The following is a 25,224-nucleotide window of genomic DNA, read 5'->3' as shown; positions in this document are numbered from 1 at the left end:
TCCCCCTCCCTTTTCCCCTCCCCCTCCCACCCCCTCACCCTCCCATCCCTCACCCTCCCCCTCCCACCCCCCCATCCCTCCCCCTCCCTCTTCCCCCTACCTATTCCCCCTCCCCCTCTTCCCCCTCCCCCTTCACCCTCCCATCCCTCCCATCCCTCACCCTCCCCATCCCCCCTCTTCTCCCCTCTCCCCCTCCCCCCCTCTTCTCCACCTCTCCCCCTCCCCCTCCCCCTCTTCTCCCCCCCCTCTTCTCCCGTCCCCCCCATTCCCCTCCCCTCCCCTACCCCTCCCCTCCCGGCAATGCCGGGTACTTCTGCTAGTCTTACTATAATTCACCAAATGTCCGTCCGTCCGTTTGAAGGTACCGCAAAAACGGCTGAACCGATCACAACGAAATTTTGGGGGGGTAATCCTGGGACCCCTTGGAGTAAAATAGGCTATATTGTTTTTCCAATTTTTCCCCCAATTTTCCAGTTTTTTCAAACACGATGGAATAATATTTACCGATATGAACAACGATGTGGCTTTTGTTGAAATTCTACGTACCAGGAGAGAGTAGATCGACTCCTGATGAACTCTTCCTATATAAACATGCGGTTCCAAAGTAACTTGGCAGCATGTGAAAAGCGACTGAGAAACAGGTGAAGCGGCCGCTTCCATGTTAGATTCAGTGCGCACTCTTCACTCACAAACGTGCAACTGAGAAAGACGTGTAGCGGCCACTTCCATTTTGCAGAATTCAATCTTTTTTTCAAAATGGCGCCATGTACTGTTTAGATTTTGAAGATTTGTGTGTGATATGATTCAACGGATGTTTATATGAATCGTTTAAAATAAAATAAAAAGCCTTCAATTTCTGATATTTTTCCTTTTCATTTGGGCTTCCCAATTGAAGCCCTGCCCTTAGGGCGGGTCCCGTTGCTAGTAATAATAATGCAATAATATAAGCCAAAAGGCTAAATTACAGTCAATTTACAAATACTGCATTTTGATAACAATAATAACATCAGATGCAGCAAGGTGCACACAGTTCATGCTGGCATGGGAGGGAGGGTGCACCTCGCCGGCACCGACACCATCAGAGGATCGGTCACTGCATAACCAAGTAGGCCTCAGAGGCAGAACCCAGCACCGAACTGTACAATGCAGGGAGCTCAAGGTGTCTGGACAGTCATGATGAATTCATATTGAAGCATTGGAACTCCAACGTTTGCTAAATTTAAATATGAATAAAAATAAACTAAAAACAAAACTGCAAAACGGTTCAATGATATGTTCGGCATGAACGAAATTGGAGTCAAAATGTGTGAGGAGTCAGCCACGTACCGCCGTAATGACGTCAGACGTAATCACTTCACCTTTTCATGTGACCATATCCTCAGCTCTGATTGGTATACGTTTGAGGGGACGTACATACATACATACGGACGGGCAAACACTGTTCTATACGGCTTTGCTCTATGGGCTACGCCATAAAAATTAAGTCAGAGAAGGAAGAGAGAGAAAGAGAAGAAGACAGAGAAGGAGAAGAGTAACAACATTTGATGTTTGTAACTCGACGCGTGGTCTGTAAAATGAGACTTTCACCTGTTGAACCCAAAAATACCATCAGTTTATCTTTTGAATTTCAATCTGTACTTGTGCCAACTTTGGTTAAAACCCCTTCAGTGGTTCTCCAGTTATCGTTGGAAAAAAAAGAAAAAAAACTGATAACTGACGCACACACGGAAGGAAGAAAGGACAGCAGGAAGGACATCATCGTACATCCCTTCACAAAACAACGATGACTTATTGGTGATTCCCACCTCTGTTTGCGCTTCCTCTTCCTGAACATGCCGTAGTTGGGATGCAACGCTCTCCATTGACTGTGACACATGAGGATACTTTGCAGCCAAAACATCCTGCACAGAATAAAGAAACAACAGAAGTGAAGAATCGTGAACCGGTGGTGGATTAAAAAGGAACATCCTGCACAAAATTATATAAAATACTAGCAGAGGGAACCACACCTTGTGTGGAAGGAATTTAGAAGATACAAGATGATTTGTAATACGGGCTAACACCGGGTGGTGCATCACGATACACATTTACATCTAGAGAATTGGGGTCTTCCCCCCCACCCTGAAAACCCTAACCTGGAGGTTTGAAAATTTTTTCTTGCATCTCCATTTGCCAAGAGGATTTGTATGCAATATTATGGGGTTACTACCGGTTGGGCCGATTCTTTTGGTGGACAAACAGACAGAAAATACAACCATATATAGAGATGGAATATACATTTGTGATAAGGAGCACAGTTAATCTGATGGGAATTTTATTAAAATTTTGAAATTATCTCTTCTCTTTAACTCTAGAGCTGCACGAGAAAAAGTCCCAGGATGACATTAATCACTAAAACTGTTTCTCAGCTGTCTTGACATTAGATGGCTGGGGAGGGTGCCATGGGGGACTCACGGTTATTTCCCCCATGCCCCATTCTGCAGATGGAATTTGAAAAATACGATATATTAAAATTATATGAAAGAAAGAAGTCTGATCAGCGACATTACCTCGTGTTCAACAGAAGCAAAACCCCCTTTCCAGCCTCTTACAGGGGACAGATCCGGATGAGGAGCACAATCCCATGAGACCCGACACGGAATTATAATGCAAAAATACTGGCTTCATTGAAACAAATGTCGGTAACAAATAATGCATGGTAAAACTAAAATTCTAATTGAGGGACCCTCCATATGGACTCGTATACAGACAAGGGGAATGATAAAATACCGAGAGAAAAATGACCACAGTGTGGTCACCAGCTGCAACATGTAGAATCATGAGGGTATCTGTTGCAATAATGTGTGCATGCACATTGTGTATCATGTATGCGCAGGCGCTGTTCAAAAAGGTACCCCAACATCAACAACAACAACAACAACAACAACGTGGTCCTCTCCTGGAGCTGCTCGTCGCAGCAAAAAATAATTAATGTTTCTGCCAGCACTCAGCTCTGGTCTCGACGAGCACTTTGGGAGCTTGGTGGTCATTGAAGCTTGAAGGCACCCCATGGGAAGCGCACAAGATGGCGGTGGCGCCGCACCCTTAGTAGCCACCGGCGCAAGGCAGGCAGATAGCACGACCTCCTTCGGCTCGCTCGCGGCCCCTTCCGCCTCTGAAGAACAACACAGCTGCCAAAAACTCCTCCCTTTCACTTGCAAAGCTCCCAAAAGGCACCCAAAAAGCTTTCAGCGATCTCCTCACAGGCGACCACACAGGTAAAACGTGACCGCCTACAACCAAAGCCAGGACCAAGAGAGGGACAAATGTCTGGATCCCGTTCTTTCGTTCTCAAGGTTCTGATGTCATCGTGATGACATCTTTGCCTGCTCCCATCCGCGAGTCCCTCTCATCACTCGACAATACCAGACCAATCACTGCTCTTCAGGGTGTGGCCTCACGGACCTGCCTGCTTGATGTTGTGATGTGGCCGCTGACAGCGCCAGTGGTATTGTTTAATGTCCTGTTCCAGTTGGTTTTCATTTACTGTTTATATTAAGTGTAGCATATGTTTTTAGTGCGTCATAAGGAACAAGGGGAAAAGTACAGAGGCCATTTACATGCAGGGAATTTACCATTAATCCCTAACTAATTAACATAACCACACCCCTCATCATGTGAACAAAGATAAACTCTTACACGACATACGGTCTAACAGCTCCCTACTTATGGTACATGAGGTTTCTTCTTCTTCATTGCGACATACTGAGCATGGTAATCTATACAATTCTACCTGGCCCTATGGTATTTCATTGCCCTGTGGTATGGCATTTCTAGATAACCCTATAAACGTAACATTACTTTCCAGGGCCTACTTACTGGAACCTTTCCAGTGGATACATTTAATGCTCCGGATATGTGGTTTAACCATAAGACAGGCTTATCTGAGATTCTAGCAACAGGCCCTGATGCATTGTACCAAATTTGGTCCATAATCGTTGAGGTAGTTGTGGAGATGTTTTCGTGAAAATGATGGATTTGGGAGGGGCCCATGGCCCCCTTTCCAGGTGAGATTTCCCATAAGGAGCACAACCTATAGTTAGGGCATGGTCCCGATGCCTCTTGGCAAGTTTGGTCGGTATCTGTCTCATGGTTTCTGAGAAGATGATTTTTAAATAAAATACCAATATTTAAGGCAGAACCTTTTTACCTCCTTTAAAGGGGCACTCATACAGATGGTGAGCACAATGGGTGGGACCTTGCTGGCCTGATAAATCCTTACACATTAGATCCATAATTGGTTGGGTAGTTTGTGAGGCGATATTTTAGTCAAATGTTGATGGACGTACATATATACACACGGACGGATGGCTGGGCACCTGGACACATTCTATGAGCTTATTTCACGGAAATAACCAAAATAGTACAGATATTACACAGACAATAACTATTTTTTCACTGATTTACTCACCTTCAGTTCAGCATGAGCAATCTCCAAAGCAACAACGTCGTGGTCCCGATGTTGTCCACCTGTGCACGTGAGGCACATCAAGCTCCCATCATCCTTACAATAGAGTTGGATTGGCTTTCTGTGCTCAATGCATCTTAGTTCCTCAATCTTCACTCCAGGATCCACCAGTTTGTGCCCTTTCTGTTGATGAGGCTTCAGGTGTTTCTCACAGCAGAGGATCTCACAAGGTACACACCTCTTGGCTGCCTCTCGATTACAAACCTCACAGAAACTCTCAATGCCCCCTGATTTCATTCCTTCCTTAACATTCACATCACCATGTTCTGTATCTCGGACCTCCAATCCAAACTTTCCCTTTTTGAAATTCACATTTTCGACCAAGTTGGCAATGATCACATTCTTCTTGAGCTTTGGTTTTTGTGGAAAAACCTCACGGCAATTTGGACAAACACAACCTGTGTCTTCTTCCCTGTTTTCCCAGGATTTCTCTATACACACGCGACAAAACGAGTGGCCACATGGCAAACCAACGGGCTCCTTGTAGAGTTCAAAGCACACTGGGCATGTGAGTTCATTCAAAATAACTCCAATATCAGAAGAAGAAGAAGAAGAAGAAGCCATTTCCTTGGGGTGAGAGAAGAGTGTGAAGCAGGGTTGAATTGAAACCTGCAAATGGAGATTGAAATTAGAAATATTTAAGTAATGGAAGAGCAAGTTTACATATATATAAATATATATATGTAATTAATTAGTGCAGCATGCTGAAATTACAACGCTCTCATTCCAATATGGAATGTGTTGACAAATTTCTCCTGTCACCGCTAATCTTCCCCAGAAAGTCTTATTTATTGAACTGCATTATTTATTGCAAATAATTTGTCGGATGTAATCGATAACTTTGTATCTATTGTAATCCCGTGTGTTGTGTTGAATGGGTGAATCCATCATTTGACGGGATTTTCCTTGAGTATTCACATGAAGAACATTCCCCGAGTATTAACATTCGGAATAATCATTCAGGGTATTAAATGAAATGACAAACTGGATAAGAACTAGTTTTTGGTGTATAACTAGTATAACTAGCATAACTAGTATAACTCGTCCCACTCCTTCCTCCGGGTCTGCAAAACAGGTGTTCACCACCATCTCTTATCTTCCCCCATCCGAAACCTTGATCTTTTCTGCCCCCGTTAACCTACCTCAAACCCACCTCCTTCAAATTCCGTGTTTTTTTCCCTAAAATCCCTTGTAGTGTCCATCTTGTTTATCCCATGTACGTTTACCGGATTGAAACCTTTAACCGATTCAAACGTTTACCGGATTCAAACCTTTAACCGATTCAAACGTTTACCGGATTCGAACCATTAACAGATTCAAACGTTTGCCGGATTCGAACCATTACCCAATTCAACCGTTTACCGGATTTGAACCATTGACCGATTCAAACGTTTACCCGATTCGAAGCTTTAACCGATTCAAACGTTTACCGGATTCGAACCATTACCCAATTCAAACCTTTACCTGATTAGAACCTTCCACCGATTCAAACGTTTACCAGATTTGAACCATTGACCCATTCAAACGTTTACCCGATTCAAACCTTTAACCGATTCAAACGTTTACCGGATTCGAACCATAAACAGATTCAAACGTTTTCCGGATTCGAACCATTACCCAATTCAACCGTTTACCGGATTTGAACCATTACCCAATTCAAACCTTTACCCGATTAGAACCTTCCACCGATTCAAACGTTTACCAGATTTGAACCATTGACCGATTCAAACGTTTACCGGATTCGAACCTTTAGCTTATTCAAACATTCATGGATTCGAACCTTTAAGCGGTTCAAATGTGAACGGGATTCGAACCTTTAACAGATTCAAAAGTTTACGGGATTCGGACCTTTGACCGATTCAAACGTTTACGGGATTCGAACCTTTAACCGATTCAAACGTTTACCGGATTCGAACCTTTTACAGATTCAAACGTTTACCGGATTCGAACCTTTAACCGATTCAAACGTTTACCGGATTCGAACCATTAACAGATTCAAACGTTTGCCGGATTCGAACCATTACCCAATTCAACCGTTTACCGGATTTGAACCATTGACCCATTCAAACGTTTACCCGATTCGAACCTTTAACCGATTCAAACGTTTACCGGATTCGAACCATTGACCCATTCAAACGTTTACCCGATTCGAACCTTTAACCGATTCAAACGTTTACCAGATTCGAACCATTACCCAATTCAAACGTTTACCCGATTAGAACCTTCCACCGATTCAAACGTTTACCAGATTTGAACCATTGACCGATTCAAACGTTTACCGGATTCGAACCTTTAGCTTATTCAAACATTCATGGATTCGAACCTTTAAGCGGTTCAAACGTGTACGGGATTCGAACCTTTAACAGATTCAAACGTTTACGGGATTCGGACCTTTGACCGATTCAAACGTTTACGGGATTCGAACCTTTAACCGATTCAAACGTTTACCGGATTCGAACCTTTTACAGATTCAAACGTTTACCGGATTCGAACCTTTAACCGATTCAAACGTTTACCGGATTCGAACCTTTAACAGATTCAAACGTTTACCGGATTCGAACCTTTAACCGATTCAAACGTTTACCGGATTCGAACCTTTAACCTCGCACCCAGCCCTCCCTCTCTCTTCCACAAATCTTCCGATATTCCTGTTTTCCACTGTTATTGAACTTACCCCTCACCTCCTCTCCTCACACCACCCCCCCCTCACTTTTGGTTGTGTGGTCGTGACGCACGCGCGGCTGTTGGAGCCACGCCCTCCGAAGAGGGTTTTTGGTTTTATATAAGCCGTTACGACTTCCGTTCGCGTCTTCGCGAGCAGTTGCTGGAGATTTCTGTACCATAAACAAGCTTTTGTACCCAACGAAATGGCCTCTTCTTCTCGCCTTCGGCAACACATAAACCACCATGTTTCGTCCGTGTCCCACACCAGCGTCTCCACCATGTTTCGTCCGTATCCGTCCACAACTTTTTCAGACATCTTGTTCACAAATAGATAAACAGACATGAAAACAAAACCTCCATCGACCTTCGGTGGTGAAACTAATGAACCTGGAACTCTGTCTGCCTCTCACTCCTTAAAACTGACGTCATCCTGCCGAACCACACGGGTCTTCCCGATCGCACTCTCCACACACTCCTTCATTATCAGAGTGAACCGAACACGATCATTGTACAACATTTCTCATTAATAACTTGATAACTCCTTAACCCGGGTACGAGTACGGACACGTTACCTCTCCTGCTGATGAAGATTTTGAATTGCGTAAAAACTTCCGCGAACTGAGGTCATAGGGGGGTGGAGCCTCGTTCAGTGACGTCATGAACAACGTGATGACGCAGCCTCGTAAAATGAACGTGTGAACTCTCGCACATTCGAGTCTCCCAGCAGGTCACGTGATTATTTTAATAACATAAGCTGGATTTTTCAACATTTTTTTCACCCTCAGTTTATTTTCTTGTGAATGAATAACCGAATGAGGGAACATTCCGCGGGAGTTTAAACCCTTTCATGTGATGATAACGTTTATTTTAAACCCGTTATCTCTGATTATCCCGTTTAATAAACAAACTCGTTCTCATCTCGTTATCATTTATCAAAACAAACATCATTCCCGAATCCCGATCCACGGATTTCTCCGATCGATGTTCGAGGAGGAGGAGGAGGAGTTGGAGAACGGGAGGAGGAGGGGGGCAGGAGGGCAGGAGGGGAGGAGGCGAGAGGAGGGGAGGGGAGGAGGAGAGGAGGGGAGGAGGGGAGGAGAGGAGGGGAGGAGGGGAGGGGAGGAGGAGAGGAGGAGAGGAGGGGAGGAGGAGAGGAGGGGAGGAGGGGAGGAGGGAAGAAGGGGAGGGGAGGTTTTCGGTGTTCGAGGTATTTTTGGTGTTCGGGGTCTTTTTGGTGTTCGGGGTCTTTTTGGTGTTCGGGGTCATTTTGGTGTTTGGGGTCTTTTGGGTCTTCTGGGTCGTTTTTGGTGTTCGGGATCTTCAGGGTCTTTTCATTCTTTTGGGTCTTTGGGGTATTTTGGGTCTTCAGAGTCATTGGGGTCTTCTGGGTCCTTCTGGGTCCTCTTTGTCATTTGGGTCCTTGAGGTTGTATGGGGCTTTTGGTTCCCCGGGGTCTTTTGGATCCTCGAGGTCTTTTGGATCCTCGGAGTCATTTGGATCCTCGGGGTCTTTTGGATCCTTGGGGTATTTTGGGTCTTTTGGGTCCATTGTGTCTACAGGTTCTTTTGCAGTCTTTTGGGTGTTTAACAGTCTATAGGGTATTTTGGGTCTTCAGGTATTTGGGGTGTTTGGGTCTTTTGGGTCTTCCCAAAATTTTGGGTCTAAGGGTATTTTGGGTATTTGGGGTCCATTGGATCATTAGGGTATTTTCAGTTTTTTGGGTCTTTGGGGTATTTGGGATCTTCAGAGTCCTTGTGGGTCTTCTGAGTCCTTGGGGTATTTTGGGTCCTCTTTCTCATTTGGGTCCTTGGGGTTGTTTGCGTATTGGGGTCCTTGGGGTCTTCTGGGTCTTCATGATCCATTGTGTCTTTAACAGACTACAGGTTATTTTGGGTATTTTGGGTCTTCTGGGTGCTTGGGGTCTTTTGGGTTCTCAGTATTTTAGTTCTTTTAAGCGGTTGACCCAGTCGTGTTAAAATATTTCCCATTTAACCCCCCCCCCGCCCCCCTACAAATCCCTCCAAAAGCACTAATCAAAGCCTTTAAAGCCGACCCTTACGAAGGGGGACAGACACACAACTCGTTTTTTCATTTCTGTTCCTCACAATTCTATCTCTCTCTTTTATTCACACACACACACACACACACACACACACACACACACACACACACACACACACACACACACACACACACACACACACACACACACACACACATTGTGTTTTCCATGGTAGATTATCTTATTGAAGAGCAATGAGTTTCCAAAGTTCCAGACAACCACGGGCGGCTGGGTTCGAATCCCGACCCAGGTATAAACTGCCGTCCAGTTTCTTCGCAGGCAGGTGATTCATCAATGTGTTCACCTTCGTCCCTCGGATGGACGTAAAGCCGGACGTCCTGTATGCTCGCATTAGTTGGTGAACGTCAAAGATCCCACGGTGTCCTTAACGAAGAGTAGGCAAGCTATCGCCGGCATCCTGAACAAATTACACATTCCTGCTGAAACCCACGAGGCACTCCTGTAAATAAGGTAAAGGTAAGACGAGCATTTGTTAGATTATCGGGAACACGTGACACCAGAATAGTTCCACCGACGTATTACGTCATCGTACACAAACCAACGTGATAAAACGTCATCACGACATGGAGTATTAAGGTGTGATTGAAAACCCGATCCACACCAGGTGACCCGGTTTATAACGCGTGTCCCATCATTTCTGAGTCGATTCCTCGATGAAGTGAATCACGTTCAAAGACCATTGTTGGATACCTGGTTTAAACGTGTACACCGGACAATGGCTGAAGTGTAACCTGGAGTCCCGATTCCCTGTCCTTGTACAACTCAATGTTCGATCGAACGAACTTTATAACAATCGGTAAACGTGGTCTTGTCTCCCAGGAGGAATGTGTTGGGGGTTGTCGGTGGATTGTGTCGTCATAATGCGCTGTGACGTCACAGACGGGTGTTTCAACAGTTCGTTTCACGACTCGATAACAATCAGTAAACGTGATATTGTCTCCCAGGAGGAATGTCTTGGTGGTTGTCGGTGGAATCTTTAGCTCATTACAATTTACCTGGACCTTGATCCAGTATTCGCTCGTTTATAAAGAACAACCGTTCGATTTGAACACCGAGAAGCACCTGCACAGGTAAGAAAAGGGTATTGGTGTGAGGGAGAGCAATGGGAATGTCATGTACTTCACCTGGACATTTACCCTCATGGCTAAAATGCTCCTTCTTTACCGACGATCTTGAACATGTCCGGGTTCGAATCCTGACCCAGGTACAAACTGCCGTCCAGGTGTTTCAGGGTGTGAGGATAATTTGTGTTCTCCTAAAATTAATTGCGAGTAATTGCGAAACACGTAAACAAAACCGAATACCTGTATCGATTATTATGAATGTTTAATTGTCCTGGAGAGATGATTTTACCTTCAAGTGAAATTACCTTCAGTACAAGAACTCCATGTTTTTAATAACCAAAAATACCTGTTCAGAGATTGTACCAAAGAAGGTATTTTATCTCTCCTGAGGGAATGTGCTCATTCTGCGTTATGATTACCTGGACTCCGCTTGGAAACATTAATCGAATTCCTTTTCCTAAAAATCTGAAATTACATGCTCATGATCTATGACCCATTTGAATTGAAATATATCATTTACGACATCATTGGTCAATGGTTTGGCAGCCATATTGGATTGAAGGAAAATATTAAATAATTACATCTCTGAAACTACTTACGCGATCAATGCAAAATTTTACAAACATCATCTAACACCAATGTTGCATATAGTTTGAAAATGATAACATTGTAGGTCATGTGGTTTGGCAGCCATCTTGGATAGAAAAACCAACCTTGTCCGATCAACATAAAAACTTCACAAACCTGATCCCCGACCCAAACATTTACAGATTGTACATTTTTCAGGTCATATGTCATGTGGTGCAGCAGCCATATTAGCTTGAAAGCCGATATAAAAAAAATAATTATGATTTTAATTAAAATTAAATTTATTTTAAAATTAAATTATAAATTTAATCATAAAAAAAATTAGGGTGGGGGGGGGGGAGATGCTTGACAGCGCCTTACCCTCCTCTTGGGGTGGGGGAGATGCTGGATATCGCCTTACCCTCCTCCTAGGGCGGGAGATGCTCGAGATTGCCTTACCCTTCTCGTGGGGTGGGGGAGGGGGGGAGGGAGGGTGGGGGAGATGCTGGAGATCGCCTTACTCTCCTCTTAGGGCGGGGGGGAAGGGGGGGGGGATGCTAGAGATTGCCTTACACTCCTCTTAGGGTGGGGGAGGGGGAGATGCTAGTGATTGCCTTACACTCCTCTTAGTGTGGGGGAGGGGGGGATGCTAGAGATTGCCTTATCCTCCTCTTAGGGTGGGGGAGGGGGAGATGCTAGAGATTGCCTTACACTGCTCTTAGTGTGGGGGAGGGGGGGGGGATGCTAGAGATTGCCTTTTCCTCCTCTTCGGGTGGGGGGTGGGGGTTGGGGGAGGGGATGCTAGAGATCGCCTTCCCCTACTTTTGGGGTGGGGAGGGGGGGGGGGGGAAAGCTGGAGATCGCCTTACCCTCATATTGGGGTGGGGGTGGAGGGGATGCTAGAGATCGCCTTCCCCTACTCTTGGGGTGGGGGAGGAGGGGTGGGGTGTGGGGGGGGGGGGATGCTAGAGATTGCCTTTCCCTACTCTTGGAGTGGAGGATTGGAGGGGGTGGGTGGAGGGTGAGGGGATGCTAGAGATCGCCTTCCCCTACTTTTGGGGTAGGGGGGGGGGGAGATGCTGGAGACCACCTTGCACTCCTGTTAGTGGAGTGGGGGTTAGGGGTAATTCTAAAGATGTATTTTCCTGTTGGGCAGAGGGGGAGGGCGAGGGACATGCCGATGTTACAATGGTCCCTATTGAACATGCGATGTTTAAACAAATTTCTTTCCTCACCTCTAATCTTTCCCAGGGAAACTCTCATTTCCAGCACTGCATTAATGTATTATTTATTGCAAATAATCCATCGGACATAATCCATAACTATATTTATTGTAATCCTCCGTGTTGTTTATTTTTGTGCACCCGTCATTTTCACAGACTTTCCCCCTATCTGGTGTCGTAAAGGAGAAAGAAAAAAATGTGCTGTTAGTGTCGTCTCGTAGATCTACCAGGATTTCGGTTTCAGTGTTTCCAAGAACAGCCGGATCAAGGATTACAATTGAGGAGGAGCGGGATGCGGCGGGACGGGGCGGGGCGGGGCGGGGTGGGGCGGGACGGGGCAGGGCGGGGCGGGACGGGGCGGGACGGGGCGGGGAGGAACGGGGCGGGGCGGGGAGGAACGGGGCAGGACGGGATGGGACGGGGCGGGGCGGGGCGGGGAGGAACGGGGTGGGGCGGGGAGGAACGGGGTGGGGCGGGGAGGAACGGGGCAGGACGGGATGGGACGGGACGGGATGGGACGGGGCGGGATGGGACGGGGCGGGGCGGGACGAGGCTGGACGGGGCGTGGCAGGCCTGGAAGGGGAGGGGCGGGACAGCGAGAGAGGCAGGTGGCACTCCGAAGGGTGCGGCATCCTGGAAAGCGTTCTGATGTTCTCTCGTTCACTACTATGTCAATATAAGGGGTTCTTTGTCACTCCAAACTTCGTGCCAAGTCGACGATTGAAAAACAACTGAACTAAATGTAATTATTCTCACGCGCCGCGAACGGGAGTGGTAAAATGGCCGATATGTGGCTTCATTTATTTATCTGACGCCAATTGGCCAATGAGCCATCAACGACCACATGGTGGAGATCGGTGATATCGCGGCGGAAGAAGAAGAAGAATGAATTGTGTCCACAGGAAGGATTCAATAACGACGAAAACCTCCGGGTGGTCTTGTAAGCCTTGAACTGTAACTGTGACGGAGATCCCCGTGATCGGATCGGATGTCCATTTTGGTTTCGTGCCCGCGTCCTTTTTGGTTTCGTGTCCGCGTCCTTTTTGGTTTCGTGTCCGCGTCCTTTTTGGTTTCGTGTCCGCGTCCTTTTTGGTTTCGTGTCCGCGTCCTTTTTGGTTTCGTGTCCGCGTCCTTTTTGGTTTCGTGTCCGTGTCCTTTTGTCCTCCCTGCTCGGCTCCGTGTCCTTTTCCACAAGCGGCTGAAACAGTGATCGGGTCGGATCTTCTGAGGAAAAGGTTTGTTCGGAGTTTCTCATTTTATTATTAATACCGAGAAAGATATTCTGTAAAACGAAAATTTGAAGTGATTCTTCATAATATCAACAAAGAGATCGGGCGAACATTATGATTATACATAGCACGATATGACAGAGTTGTGGATGGATTATGACGAAACTAGGGGGATGAGATGGGCTTTTGAGAAGAAGAAGAAGAAGAAGCTGCTTCAATTGAGGTTCAGGTCAGAATCCAGATCCGGTCTATCATTGGATACAAAACGTAACCTGTTTATCCTGGTGGAGGTTTGTGCGAAACTAATCCTGGTGTTGGCTTCATGGTTAATGTGGCTCGTTTGAGATGTTAGGGTCTTTTTAAGATGAAACGTCTTTTAAGACGTTGAAGATGTTTTAACATTAGATGTTAAAATAACATCATGTGGGTTGACTCAGCTTGTCGTCCTTTTTAAGTCGGCAAAATGAGTACCAGGCTTCCGGAAACAGGGGATCGGGCGTGATCAAGGCCTGAGTGGCCCCCGGTGTGCGTCATGATGCACAAAAACGTACTCCGCTGTGCGAAGCGCTGCGGGGACGTAGGACTGGGGGGTCACCGTGGTGGGACATCAGCGGCGCGCGAAACTGGAAGTCGGTTATTTTTTAGGGTAGTAGGTCTTGGGTCACGTGACATAAATCATCAATTTTTTTAGATATATATTGGGAAAAATGCCAGGGGCACAGAAAAGGCCCCTTTGTATGGAATGTGCGTATGAGATCAAGGGGAGTGGGGGGATGTCAATAACCTCCAAGTTCCAAGAATAAGAACCAAGTTCCATAGGAGGAACCAAGTAATGCTCGAGAAAGGTTCATATAAAGGGGCGCCCTCCATCTGGCAAATAATATACATTTACTTCTTCATGCAGCTGTATGAATAAAATTGGCATTTTTCCCAAGAATGTCTCTTCTTTTCTATAGTTTGCCACATGCCACATACCATATAAATGTGCCTTTTCTATAGTTTGCCACATGCCACATACTGAAGGAGCTGTGCTCCAACTCGAATTGAAAGAATGGACGCGACAAAAAGCTGGAATTCGTCCGAGTTTCTTTATGATAGCAAATCAACTCGGGTACTCTGAAAAGCCCGTTTATCGGGCAGCATTATATACAAGCACTCGAAAATGTCATGCCGGAGCGTTTGCCTAATGAAGGAGCTGCTGGGCGTGTCCGGGAGACCTGGGCGACTCTGGGCATGCCCGGGAACGGTGAGACTTGGTGTCGCCGGACGGGCCGGGCGTGCCTGGAAACGCCCGGGAACGGCGAGACTGGGTGTCGCCGGACGGGCCGGGCGAGCCCGGGAAAGGCGAGTCCGGGCATGCCCGGGGAAGGCGCGTCTGGGCATGTCCGGGCGGCCTGGGCGAGCTCGGCCCGGCGATCGCTCCCTGGTTGCATCTTCGGCCGGTGTAAGGCGATTGTGTATGTTCAGCGGCAACCGCTACACGCGCCCCCCCAGAATCAACTTGCACCGGCAGGGTCAATTTAAGGGGGGTCCTGATGACCTGGCCGAAGCGACCCCTGGAGGGTCGTGGGGGGGGGTCCGGTGTGGGGGTGGGTGGTCGAGCGGGAGACACCGTGGACGGGGGGTGGCCTCGCCGCGGAGGAAGGGCCAACCGAGGTGGTTGGTTGATGTCCACGTGCACCGGCTTGAGGCGGTCCACCAAAATCCGGTCCGACCTACCGCCGACGTCGATGACTAAGGACTTGTCATCCCGTCGCAGGACCCGGAAGGGTCCGTCGTACGGCGGCCTGAGTGGCCCCCGGTGTGCGTCATGATGCACAAAAACGTACTCCGCTGTGCGAAGCGCTGCGGGGACGTAGGACTGGGGGGTCACCGTGGTGGGACGTTGGCACGGGGGCAAACCGTCGGGCGGTCTCCTGGAGGTCCGAGCGCTGGCGAGCTGTGGACCAGGGACTGGTAGCGTTGGGCACGGCCCGGGACGCGTAGCGGCTGGCCGTAGACAAGCTCGGCGGTGGACGCCCGGAGGTCCTCCTTGGGGGCCGTGCGGAGGCCCAAAAGGACCCACGGCAGCCAGTCGGCCCAGCCGCCGTCCTGAAGGCCGGCCATGAGCGCGGCCTTCATGGAGCGGTTGAACCGCTCACACAACCCGTTGGCTCTCGGGTGGTAGGCCGTGGTACGGTGGAGCCTGACCCCCAGGTTGCGGGCGACCATGCCCCACAGCTCGGAGGTGAACTGTGGCCCGCTGTCCGAAGAGATGTCCGCCGGTGCACCGAAACAGGTGACCCAGGTGGCGATGAAAGCCTGCGCCACGTCGGCGGTGGTGGTGGAGACGAGGGGAACGGCCTCCGGCCACCTGGTGGTTCGGTCCACCTTGGTGTGCAGGTGTGTGAAACACCGTGATGGGGGGGGGGGGGAGGGGGCCCACCAGGTCCATGTTGACGTGGTCGAAACGCTGTTCGGGCACGGTGAAAGGTGCCAGCGGGGCCTTGGTGTGTCGGTGGACCTTGGCCTGTTGGCAGGCCGTGCAGGTGCTGGTCCAATCGCGGACATCCCGTCGAAGGCCATGCCAGACGAATCGCGCCGACACCAGCTTCTGGGAAGCCTTCCGGCCTGGGTGGGAAAGGCCGTGGAGGGAGGGGAAGATGCGGCGTTGCCAGGTAATGGGCACGATGGGGCGAGGCTGGCCTTGGGAGACGTCGCAGAGCAGGACAGTGTCCGCGAAGGGGACGTCGGCCAGGCGGAGGCCCGTGTCCGCTGCCCGGAGGGCTTGCACCGTGGTGTCGGTGGTCTGGTCAGCCGCCATAAGCACGAAGTCCACGCCGAGGTGGACCGCTTTCGCGCTGACCCGAGAAAGACAGTCGGCCACGGCGTTGTCTTTGCTGGCGACGTGCCGGATGTCCGTGGTAAACTCCGACAAGGCGGAGAGGTGGCGCTGCTGGCGGGCCGACCACGGCTCCGTGACTTTGGCCATTGCGTAAACCAAAGGCTTGTGGTCGACGAAAGCTGCGAAGGTTCGGCCCTCCAAGAGGTGGCAGAAATGGCGAACGGCCAGGTGTAGACCGAGGAGCTCGCGGTCAAACGTGCTATATTTGAGCTCGTTCGGCCAGAGTTGCCGGCTGAAAAAAGCGAGTGGCTGCCAAACCCTGTTCACCCATTGCTCATGTACGGCGCCCACCGTGTAGTCGGAGGCATCCGTGGTGAGGGCGATGGGAGCGTTGAGCACCGGGTGAGCGAGCAGTGTTGCGTCGGCGAGGGCCCGCTTTGAGCTTGTAAATGCCGCGTCCATGGCTGCAGACCAGACGACGTCGTGTTTGGCCGGCTTGCCTCAGAGGGCTTCGTAGAGGGGCTGCATGAGCTGAGCAGTGCGGGTCATGAAGCGGTCATAGAAATTCACCATTCCAAGGAACTCCTGCAGGGCCTTGATGGAGCGGGGACACGGAAACGCGGTGATGGCCTGGACCTTGGTAGGCAGTGGCACGGCCCCGTTCTTGGTGATGTGGTGGCCCAAAAAATCAACGGCCGTCGTGCCGAAGTGGCATTTGGCCGGGTTGACGATTAGGCCATGCTCGCTGAGGCGCCCGAACAGTGTTCGGAGGTGGAAGAGGTGCTCGGCCCGGGACGCGCTGGCGACGAGGATGTCGTCCAGGTAGACGAAGAGGAACGGCAGGTCGCGCAGCACACCGTCCATCAAGCGCTGGAACGCCTGAGCCGCGTTCTTGAGACCAAATGGCATTCGAAGGAATTCGAATAAGCCGAACGGCGTGATGACGGCCGTTTTTGGGATGTCAGCAGGCCTGACAGGTACCTGGTGGTATCCCTGTATCAAATCGATCTTCGAAAAAATGACCCGTCCTGCCAAACGGGCGGAGAAGTCTTGAAAGTGCGGGATAGGATACCTGTCAGGGGTGGTAACATCGTTAAGGCGGCGGTAGTCACCACATGGGTGCCAGCCGCCCCCCGGCTTCGGTCCGATGTGTAGTGGTGAAGCCCACGTGCTATCGGAGCGCCGCACCGATGCCGAGGTGTTCCAAAGCGTCAAACTCGGCTTTGGCCATGGCGAGCTTGGCTGGGTCGAGGCGGCGGGCTCTGGCGTAGACCTGCGGGCCCGTAGTTGGTATGTGGTGCTCGATACCATGTCATACTGCGACCGCCGAAAACGTCGGCCGCGTGAGGGCCGGGAACTCTGCAAGCAGGCGAGCAAACTCATTCGCCGCCGGGAGGGCGCATGCTTGCTCGGTCAGTGCGGAGCTGCTCAGCGTGCATGCCAGGGAGCTGAAGGTCTCGGCATTGACGAGGCGACACCGTTTGACGTCAACCAGCAGCCCGTGTGTGCAGAGGAAGTCGGCGCCCAGCAGAGCCATGGGCATGCTTGCGGTCACAAAAGTCCAATTAAAGCGCTGGCTGCTGAAGCAGAGGGTGACGTTGCACAGGCGGAAGGTGCGGATGGCCAATCCGTTGGCCGCCACCAAGGAGGGGCCGCAAACCGCGGACTGCCTGTCCTGATCGGAGGCGGGTATGATGCTCAGTTGGGCGCCGGTGTCACACAGGAAGCGCCGTCCGGACGCTTTGTCCCTGATAAAAAGTAAGTTGCCCATGTGGCCGGCGCTCATGGCTGGTAATGAACGCCAGCCCAGCCGTTTCCCGACTTGCCGAAAGTGCACGGGGGTCGGCATGTCCGGGCCTTTTGTCCGAACCTGGCATGGTAGTAACACCATGCCTGGTCAGGTGGAGGCCCCGGTCGTCGTGTTGGAGGTGGTTGGCGCGGTGTAGCGGCCGCCCATTGCGCCGGCAGTTCGGCCGCCGAACGTGCCGGGTGCTCGGGCACCATGGGCGTTGCTTCGGACGGCGGCGGGCTTCAGGTCGCTGGCCCGATGCGTTGGCCTGCCGAGGAGATCTTGTCGGCTTCCCTAGCGAGGTCGCGGGGATCCGTGATCTGCGTGCTTGCCAGGGCGAGGCGTACCTGGCTAGGCAGCTGACGGAGGAACAGCTCTTGAAAAAGAAAATCCGGGGCATGCTCCCCGAGCAACGAGAGCATGTAATCCATTCGCTCGGACGGGCGCATGTCGCCGAGCTCGGGCAGGTCGAGCAGGTGCCGTGCGCGTTCTGCCGATGAGAGGGCGAAAGCGTCGAGGAGGAGCTTCTTGATCGCACCGTACTTGTCAGTGGCTGGCGGGCGATGGAGGAGGCTGAGGGCGCGGGCCACGGTGGCTGAGCCGAGTGCTGCTACCACATGATGGAAGCGGGTGTCGTCGGCGGTGATGCCTCGCAGGGTGAACTGGGAGTCCGCCAGGGTGAACCAAACTGCTGCGTGAGCCTCCCAGAAGGTAGGCAGTTTGAGGGCAACTGCCGTGTCCATGTCGTTAGGTCACCAATGAAGCAGCTGTGCTCCAACTCGAATCGAAGGAATGGATGCGACAAAAAGCTGGAATTCGTCCGAGTTTCTTTATTATATCAAATCAACTCGGGTACTCTGAAAAGCCCGTTTATCGGGCAGCATTATATACAAGCACTCGAATATGTCATGCCGGAGCATTTGCCCAAGGAAGGAGCTGCTGGGCGTGTCCGGGAGACCTGGGCGACTCTGGGCATGCCCGGGAATGGCGAGACTGGGTGTCGCCGGACGGGCTGGGCGTGCCTGGAAACGCACGGGAACGGCGAGACTGGGTGTCGCCAGACGGGCCGGGCGAGCCCGGGAAAGGCGAGTCCAGGCATGCCCGGGGAAGGCACGTCTGGGCATGTCCGGGTGGCCTGGGCGAGCTCGGCCCGGCGATCGCTCCCTGGTTGCGTCTTCGGCCGGTGTAAGGCGATTGTGTATGTTCAGCGGCAACCGCTACAATACCATATAAATGGGCCTTTTCTATAGTTTGCCACATGTCACATACCATATAAATGGGCCTTTTCTATAGTTTGCCACATGGCACATACCATATAAATGGGCCTTTTATATAGTTTGCCACATGGCACATACCATATAAATGGGCCTTTTCTATAGTTTGCCACATGGCACATACCATATAAATGGGCCTTTTCTATAGTTTGCCACATGGCACATACCATATAAATGGGCCTTTTCTATAGTTTGCCACATGCCACATACCATATAAAGTGGCCTTTTCTATAGTTTGTCACATGCCATATAAAGTGGCCTTTTCTATGGTTTGCCACATGCCACATACCATATAAATGGGCCTTTTCTATAGTATGCCACATGCCATATAAATGGGCCTTTTCTATAGTTTGCCACATGGCACATACCATATAAATTGGCCTTTTCTATAGTTTGTCACATGGCACATACCATATAAATGGGCCTTTTCTATAGTTTGCCACATGGCACATACCATATAAATGGGCCTTTTCTATAGTTTGCCACATACCATATAAATGGGCCTTTTCTATAGTTTGCCACATGGCACATACCATATAAATGGGCCTTTTCTATAGTTTGACACATGGCACATACCATATAAAGTGGCCTTTTCTATAGTTTGCCACATACCATATAAAGTGGCCTTTTCTATAGTTTGCCACATGCCACATACCATATAAATGGGCCTTTTCTATAGTTTGCCACATGGCACATACCATACAAATGGGCCTTTTCTATAGTTTGCCACATGCCACATACCATATAAAGTGGTCTTTTCTATAGTTTGCCACATGCCACATACCATATAAATGGGCCTTTTCTACAGTTTGCCACATGCCACATACCATATAAAGTGGCCTTTTCTGTAGTTTGCCACATGCCACATACCATATAAATGGGCCTTTTCTATAGTTTGCCACATGGCACATACCATATAAATGGGCCTTTTCTATAGTTTGCCACATGGCACATACCATAAAAATGGGCCTTTTCTATAGTTTGCCAAATGGCACATACCATAAAAATGGGCCTTTTCTATAGTTTGCCACATGGCACATACCATATAAGTGGGCCTTTTCTATAGTTTGCCACATGGCACATACCATATAAATGGGCCTTTTCTATAGTTTGCCACATGGCACATACCATATAAATGGGCCTTTTCTATAGTTTGCCACATGGCACATACCATATAAATGGGCCTTTTCTATAGTTTGCCAAATGGCACATACCATAAAAATGGGCCTTTTCTATAGTTTGCCACATGGCACATACCATATAAGTGGGCCTTTTCTATAGTTTGCCACATGGCACATACCATATAAATGGGCCTTTTCTATAGTTTGCCACATGCCACATACCATATAAAGTGGCCTTTTCTATAGTTTGCCACATGCCATATAAAGTGGCCTTTTCTATAGTTTGCCACATGCCACATACCATATAAATGGGCCTTTTCTATAGTTTGCCACATAACATATAAATGGGCATTTTCTATAGTTTGCCACATGGCACATACCATATAAATGGGCCTTTTCTATAGTTTGCCACATACCATATAAATGTGCCTTTTCTATAGTTTGCCACATGGCACACACCATATAAATGGGCCTTTTCTATAGTTTGCCACATGGCACATACCATATAAATGGGCCTTTTCTAGAGTTTGCCACATGGCACATACCATATAAATGGGCCTTTTCTATAGTTTGCCACATGGCACATACCATATAAATGGGCCTTTTCTGTAGTTTGCCACATGCCACATACCATATAAAGTGGCCTTTTCTATAGTTTGCCACATGCGACATACCATATAAATGGGCCTTTTCTATAGTTTGCCACATGGCACATACCATATAATTGGGCCTTTTCTATCGTTTGCCAGATGGCACATACCATATAAATGGGCCTTTTCTATAGTTTGCCACATGGCACATATCATATAAATGGGCCTTTTCTATAGTTTGCCACATGGCACATACCATATAAGTGGGCCTTTTCTATCGTTTGCCAGATGGCACATACCATATAAATGGGCCTTTTCTATAGTTTGCCACATGGCACATACCATATAAATGGGCCTTTTCTATAGTTTGCCACATGCCACATACCATATAAAGTGGCCTTTTCTATAGTTTTCCACATGCCATATAAAGTGGCCTTTCCTATAGTTTGCCACATGCCACATACCATATAAATGGGCCTTTTCTAAAGTTTGCCACATGCCACATACCATATAAATGGGCCTTTTCTATAGTTTGCCACATGGCACATACCATTTAAATGGGCCTTTTCTATAGTTTGCCACATACCATATAAATGTGCCTTTTCTATAGTTTGCCACATGGCACACACCATATAAATGGGCCTTTTCTATAGTTTGCCACATGGCACATACCATATAAATGGGCCTTTTCTATCGTTTGCCACATGGCACATACCATATAAATGAGCCTTTTCTATAGTTTGCCACATGCCACATACCATATAAATGGGCCTTTTCTATAGTTTGCCACATGGCACATACCATTTAAATGGGCCTTTTCTATAGTTTGCCACATACCATATAAATGTGCCTTTTCTATAGTTTGCCACATGGCACACACCATATAAATGGGCCTTTTCTATAGTTTGCCACATGGCACATACCATATAAATGGGCCTTTTCTATAGTTTGCCACATGGCACATACCATATAAATGAGCCTTTTCTATAGTTTGCCACATGGCACATACCATATAAAGTGGCCTTTTCTGTAGTTTGCCACATGGCACATACCATATAAAGTGGCCTTTTCTATAGTTTGCCACATGCGACATACCATATAAATGGGCCTTTTCTATAGTTTGCCACGTGGCACATACCATATAAATGGGCCTTTTCTATAGTTTGCCACATGGCACATACCATATAAATGGGCCTTTTATATAGTTTGCCACATGCCACATACCATATAAAGTGGCCTTTTCTATAGTTTGCCACATACCACATGCCATATAAAGTGGCCTTTTCTATAGTTTGCCACATGCCACATGCCACATACCATATAAAGTGGCCTTTTCTATAGTTTGCCACATGCCACATACCATATAAATGGGCCTTTTCTATAGTTTGCCACATGGCACATACCATATAAATGGGCCTTTTCTACAGTTTGCCACATACCATATAAATGTGCCTTTTCTATAGTTTGCCACATGGCACACACCATATAAATGGGCCTTTTCTATAGTTTGCCACATGGCACATACCATATAAATGGGCCTTTTCTAGAGTTTGCCACATGGCACATACCATATAAATGGGCCTTTTCTATAGTTTTGCCACATGGCACATACCATATAATTGGGCCTTTTCTATCGTTTGCCAGATGGCACATACCATATAAATGGGCCTTTTCTATAGTTTGCCACATGCCACATACCATATAAATGGGCCTTTCTAAAGTTTGCCACATGCCACATACCATATAAGTGGGCCTTTTCTATCGTTTGCCAGATGGCACATACCATATAAATGGGCCTTTTCTATAGTTTGCCACATGGCACATACCATATAAATGGGCCTTTTCTATAGTTTGCCACATGGCACATACCATATAAATGGGCCTTTTCTATAGTTTGCCACATGGCACATACCATATAAATGGGCCTTTTCTATAGTTTGCCAAATGGCACATACCATATAAATGGGCCTTTTCTATAGTTTGCCACATGGCACATACCATATAAGTGGGCCTTTTCTATAGTTTGCCACATGGCACATACCATATAAATGGGCCTTTTCTATAGTTTGCCACATGCCACATACCATATAAAGTGGCCTTTTCTATAGTTTGCCACATGCCATATAAAGTGGCCTTTTCTATAGTTTGCCACATGCCACATACCATATAAATGGGCCTTTTCTAGAGTTTGCCACATGGCACATACCATATAAATGGGCCTTTTCTATAGTTTGCCACATGGCACATACCATATAATTGGGCCTTTTCTATCGTTTGCCAGATGGCACATACCATATAAATGGGCCTTTTCTATAGTTTGCCACATGCCACATACCATATAAATGGGCCTTTTCTAAAGTTTGCCACATGCCACATACCATATAAGTGGGCCTTTTCTATCGTTTGCCAGATGGCACATACCATATAAATGGGCCTTTTCTATAGTTTGCCACATGGCACATACCATATAAATGGGCCTTTTCTATAGTTTGCCACATGGCACATACCATATAAATGGGCCTTTTCTATAGTTTGCCAAATGGCACATACATATAAATGGGCCTTTTCTATAGTTTGCCACATGGCACATACCATATAAATGGGCCTTTTCTATAGTTTGCCACATGGCACATACCATATAAATGGGCCTTTTCTATAGTTTGCCACATGGCACATACCATATAAATGGGCCTTTTCTATAGTTTGCCAAATGGCACATACCATATAAATGGGCCTTTTCTATAGTTTGCCACATGGCACATACCATATAAGTGGGCCTTTTCTATAGTTTGCCACATGGCACATACCATATAAATGGGCCTTTTCTATAGTTTGCCACATGCCACATACCATATAAAGTGGCCTTTTCTATAGTTTGCCACATGCCATATAAAGTGGCCTTTTCTATAGTTTGCCACATGCCACATACCATATAAATGGGCCTTTTCTATAGTTTGCCACATAACATATAAATGGGCCTTTTCTATAGTTTGCCACATGGCACATACCATATAAATGGGCCTTTTCTATAGTTTGCCACATACCATATAAATGTGCCTTTTCTATAGTTTGCCACATGGCACACACCATATAAATGGGCCTTTTCTATAGTTTGCCACATGGCACATACCATATAAATGGGCCTTTTCTAGAGTTTGCCACATGGCACATACCATATAAATGGGCCTTTTCTATAGTTTGCCACATGGCACATACCATATAAATGGGCCTTTTCTGTAGTTTGCCACATGCCACATACCATATAAAGTGGCCTTTTCTATAGTTTGCCACATGCGACATACCATATAAATGGGCCTTTTCTATAGTTTGCCACATGGCACATACCATATAATTGGGCCTTTTCTATCGTTTGCCAGATGGCACATACCATATAAATGGGCCTTTTCTATAGTTTGCCACATGCCACATACCATATAAATGGGCCTTTTCTAAAGTTTGCCACATGCCACATACCATATAAGTGGGCCTTTTCTATCGTTTGCCAGATGGCACATACCATATAAATGGGCCTTTTCTATAGTTTGCCACATGGCACATACCATATAAATGGGCCTTTTCTATAGTTTGCCACATGGCACATATCATATAAGTGGGCCTTTTCTATAGTTTGCCACATGGCACATACCATATAAATGGGCCTTTTCTGTAGTTTGCCACATGCCACATACCATATAAAGTGGCCTTTTCTATAGTTTTCCACATACCATTCAAAGTGGCCTTTTCTGTAGTTTGCCACATGCCACATACCATATAAAGTGGCCTTTTCTATAGTTTGCCACATGCGACATACCATATAAATGGGCCTTTTCTATAGTTTGCCACATGGCACATACCATATAATTGGGCCTTTTCTATCGTTTGCCAGATGGCACATACCATATAAATGGGCCTTTTCTATAGTTTGCCACATGCCACATACCATATAAATGGGCCTTTTCTAAAGTTTGCCACATGCCACATACCATATAAATGGGCCTTTTCTATAGTTTGCCACATGGCACATACCATTTAAATGGGCCTTTTCAAAAGTTTGCCACATACCATATAAATGTGCCTTTTCTATAGTTTGCCACATGGCACACACCATATAAATGGGCCTTTTCTATAGTTTGCCACATGGCACATACCATATAAATGGGCCTTTTCTATCGTTTGCCACATAGCACATACCATATAAATGGGCCTTTTCTATAGTTTGCCACATGGCACATACCATATAAATGAGCCTTTTCTATAGTTTGCCACATGGCACATACCATATAAAGTGG

The 25,224-nt window shown here is 47.7% G+C and overlaps 2 protein-coding genes across 6 annotated transcripts in view; one reads left to right on the top strand and one right to left on the bottom strand.

Moving 5' to 3' along the window:
* Positions 1-25,224, bottom strand: part of LOC144889630 (E3 ubiquitin-protein ligase Midline-1-like) — a 353,901-nt gene that overhangs the window by 62,647 nt on the left and 266,030 nt on the right. The window contains exons 1-3 of one of the 4 annotated variants that reach the window (XM_078770616.1): positions 7,744-8,101; positions 4,451-5,116; positions 1,806-1,901 (exon numbers count right to left, since the gene is read on the bottom strand). In XM_078770616.1, the coding sequence (XP_078626742.1) occupies positions 1,806-1,901; positions 4,451-5,116; positions 7,744-7,830 (849 nt within the window). In that variant the 5' untranslated portion in view covers positions 7,831-8,101. Of the gene's footprint in view, positions 1-756; positions 1,902-4,450; positions 5,117-7,091; positions 7,161-7,743; positions 8,104-25,224 lie in introns of those variants that run through there. The other 3 variants (XM_078770615.1, XM_078770618.1, XM_078770617.1) reach the window with 3 other exon arrangements.
* LOC144889631 (uncharacterized) overlaps positions 13,040-25,224 on the top strand; it is a 756,734-nt gene continuing 744,549 nt past the window's right edge. For both annotated transcript variants that reach the window (XM_078770622.1, XM_078770620.1), the window contains exon 1: positions 13,040-13,343. The gene's annotated coding sequence lies outside the window, so the exon portion shown is untranslated. The remainder of the gene's footprint in view (positions 13,344-25,224) is intronic.

The sequence above is a fragment of the Myxine glutinosa genome, chromosome 1 (assembly GCF_964187855.1).
Source record: "Myxine glutinosa chromosome 1, kmMyxGlut1.1, whole genome shotgun sequence".
Lineage (NCBI taxonomy): Eukaryota > Metazoa > Chordata > Myxini > Myxiniformes > Myxinidae > Myxine > Myxine glutinosa.
The sequence above is the reverse complement of the archived record's forward strand: the minus strand, read 5'-3'. Positions and strand labels throughout refer to the sequence as shown.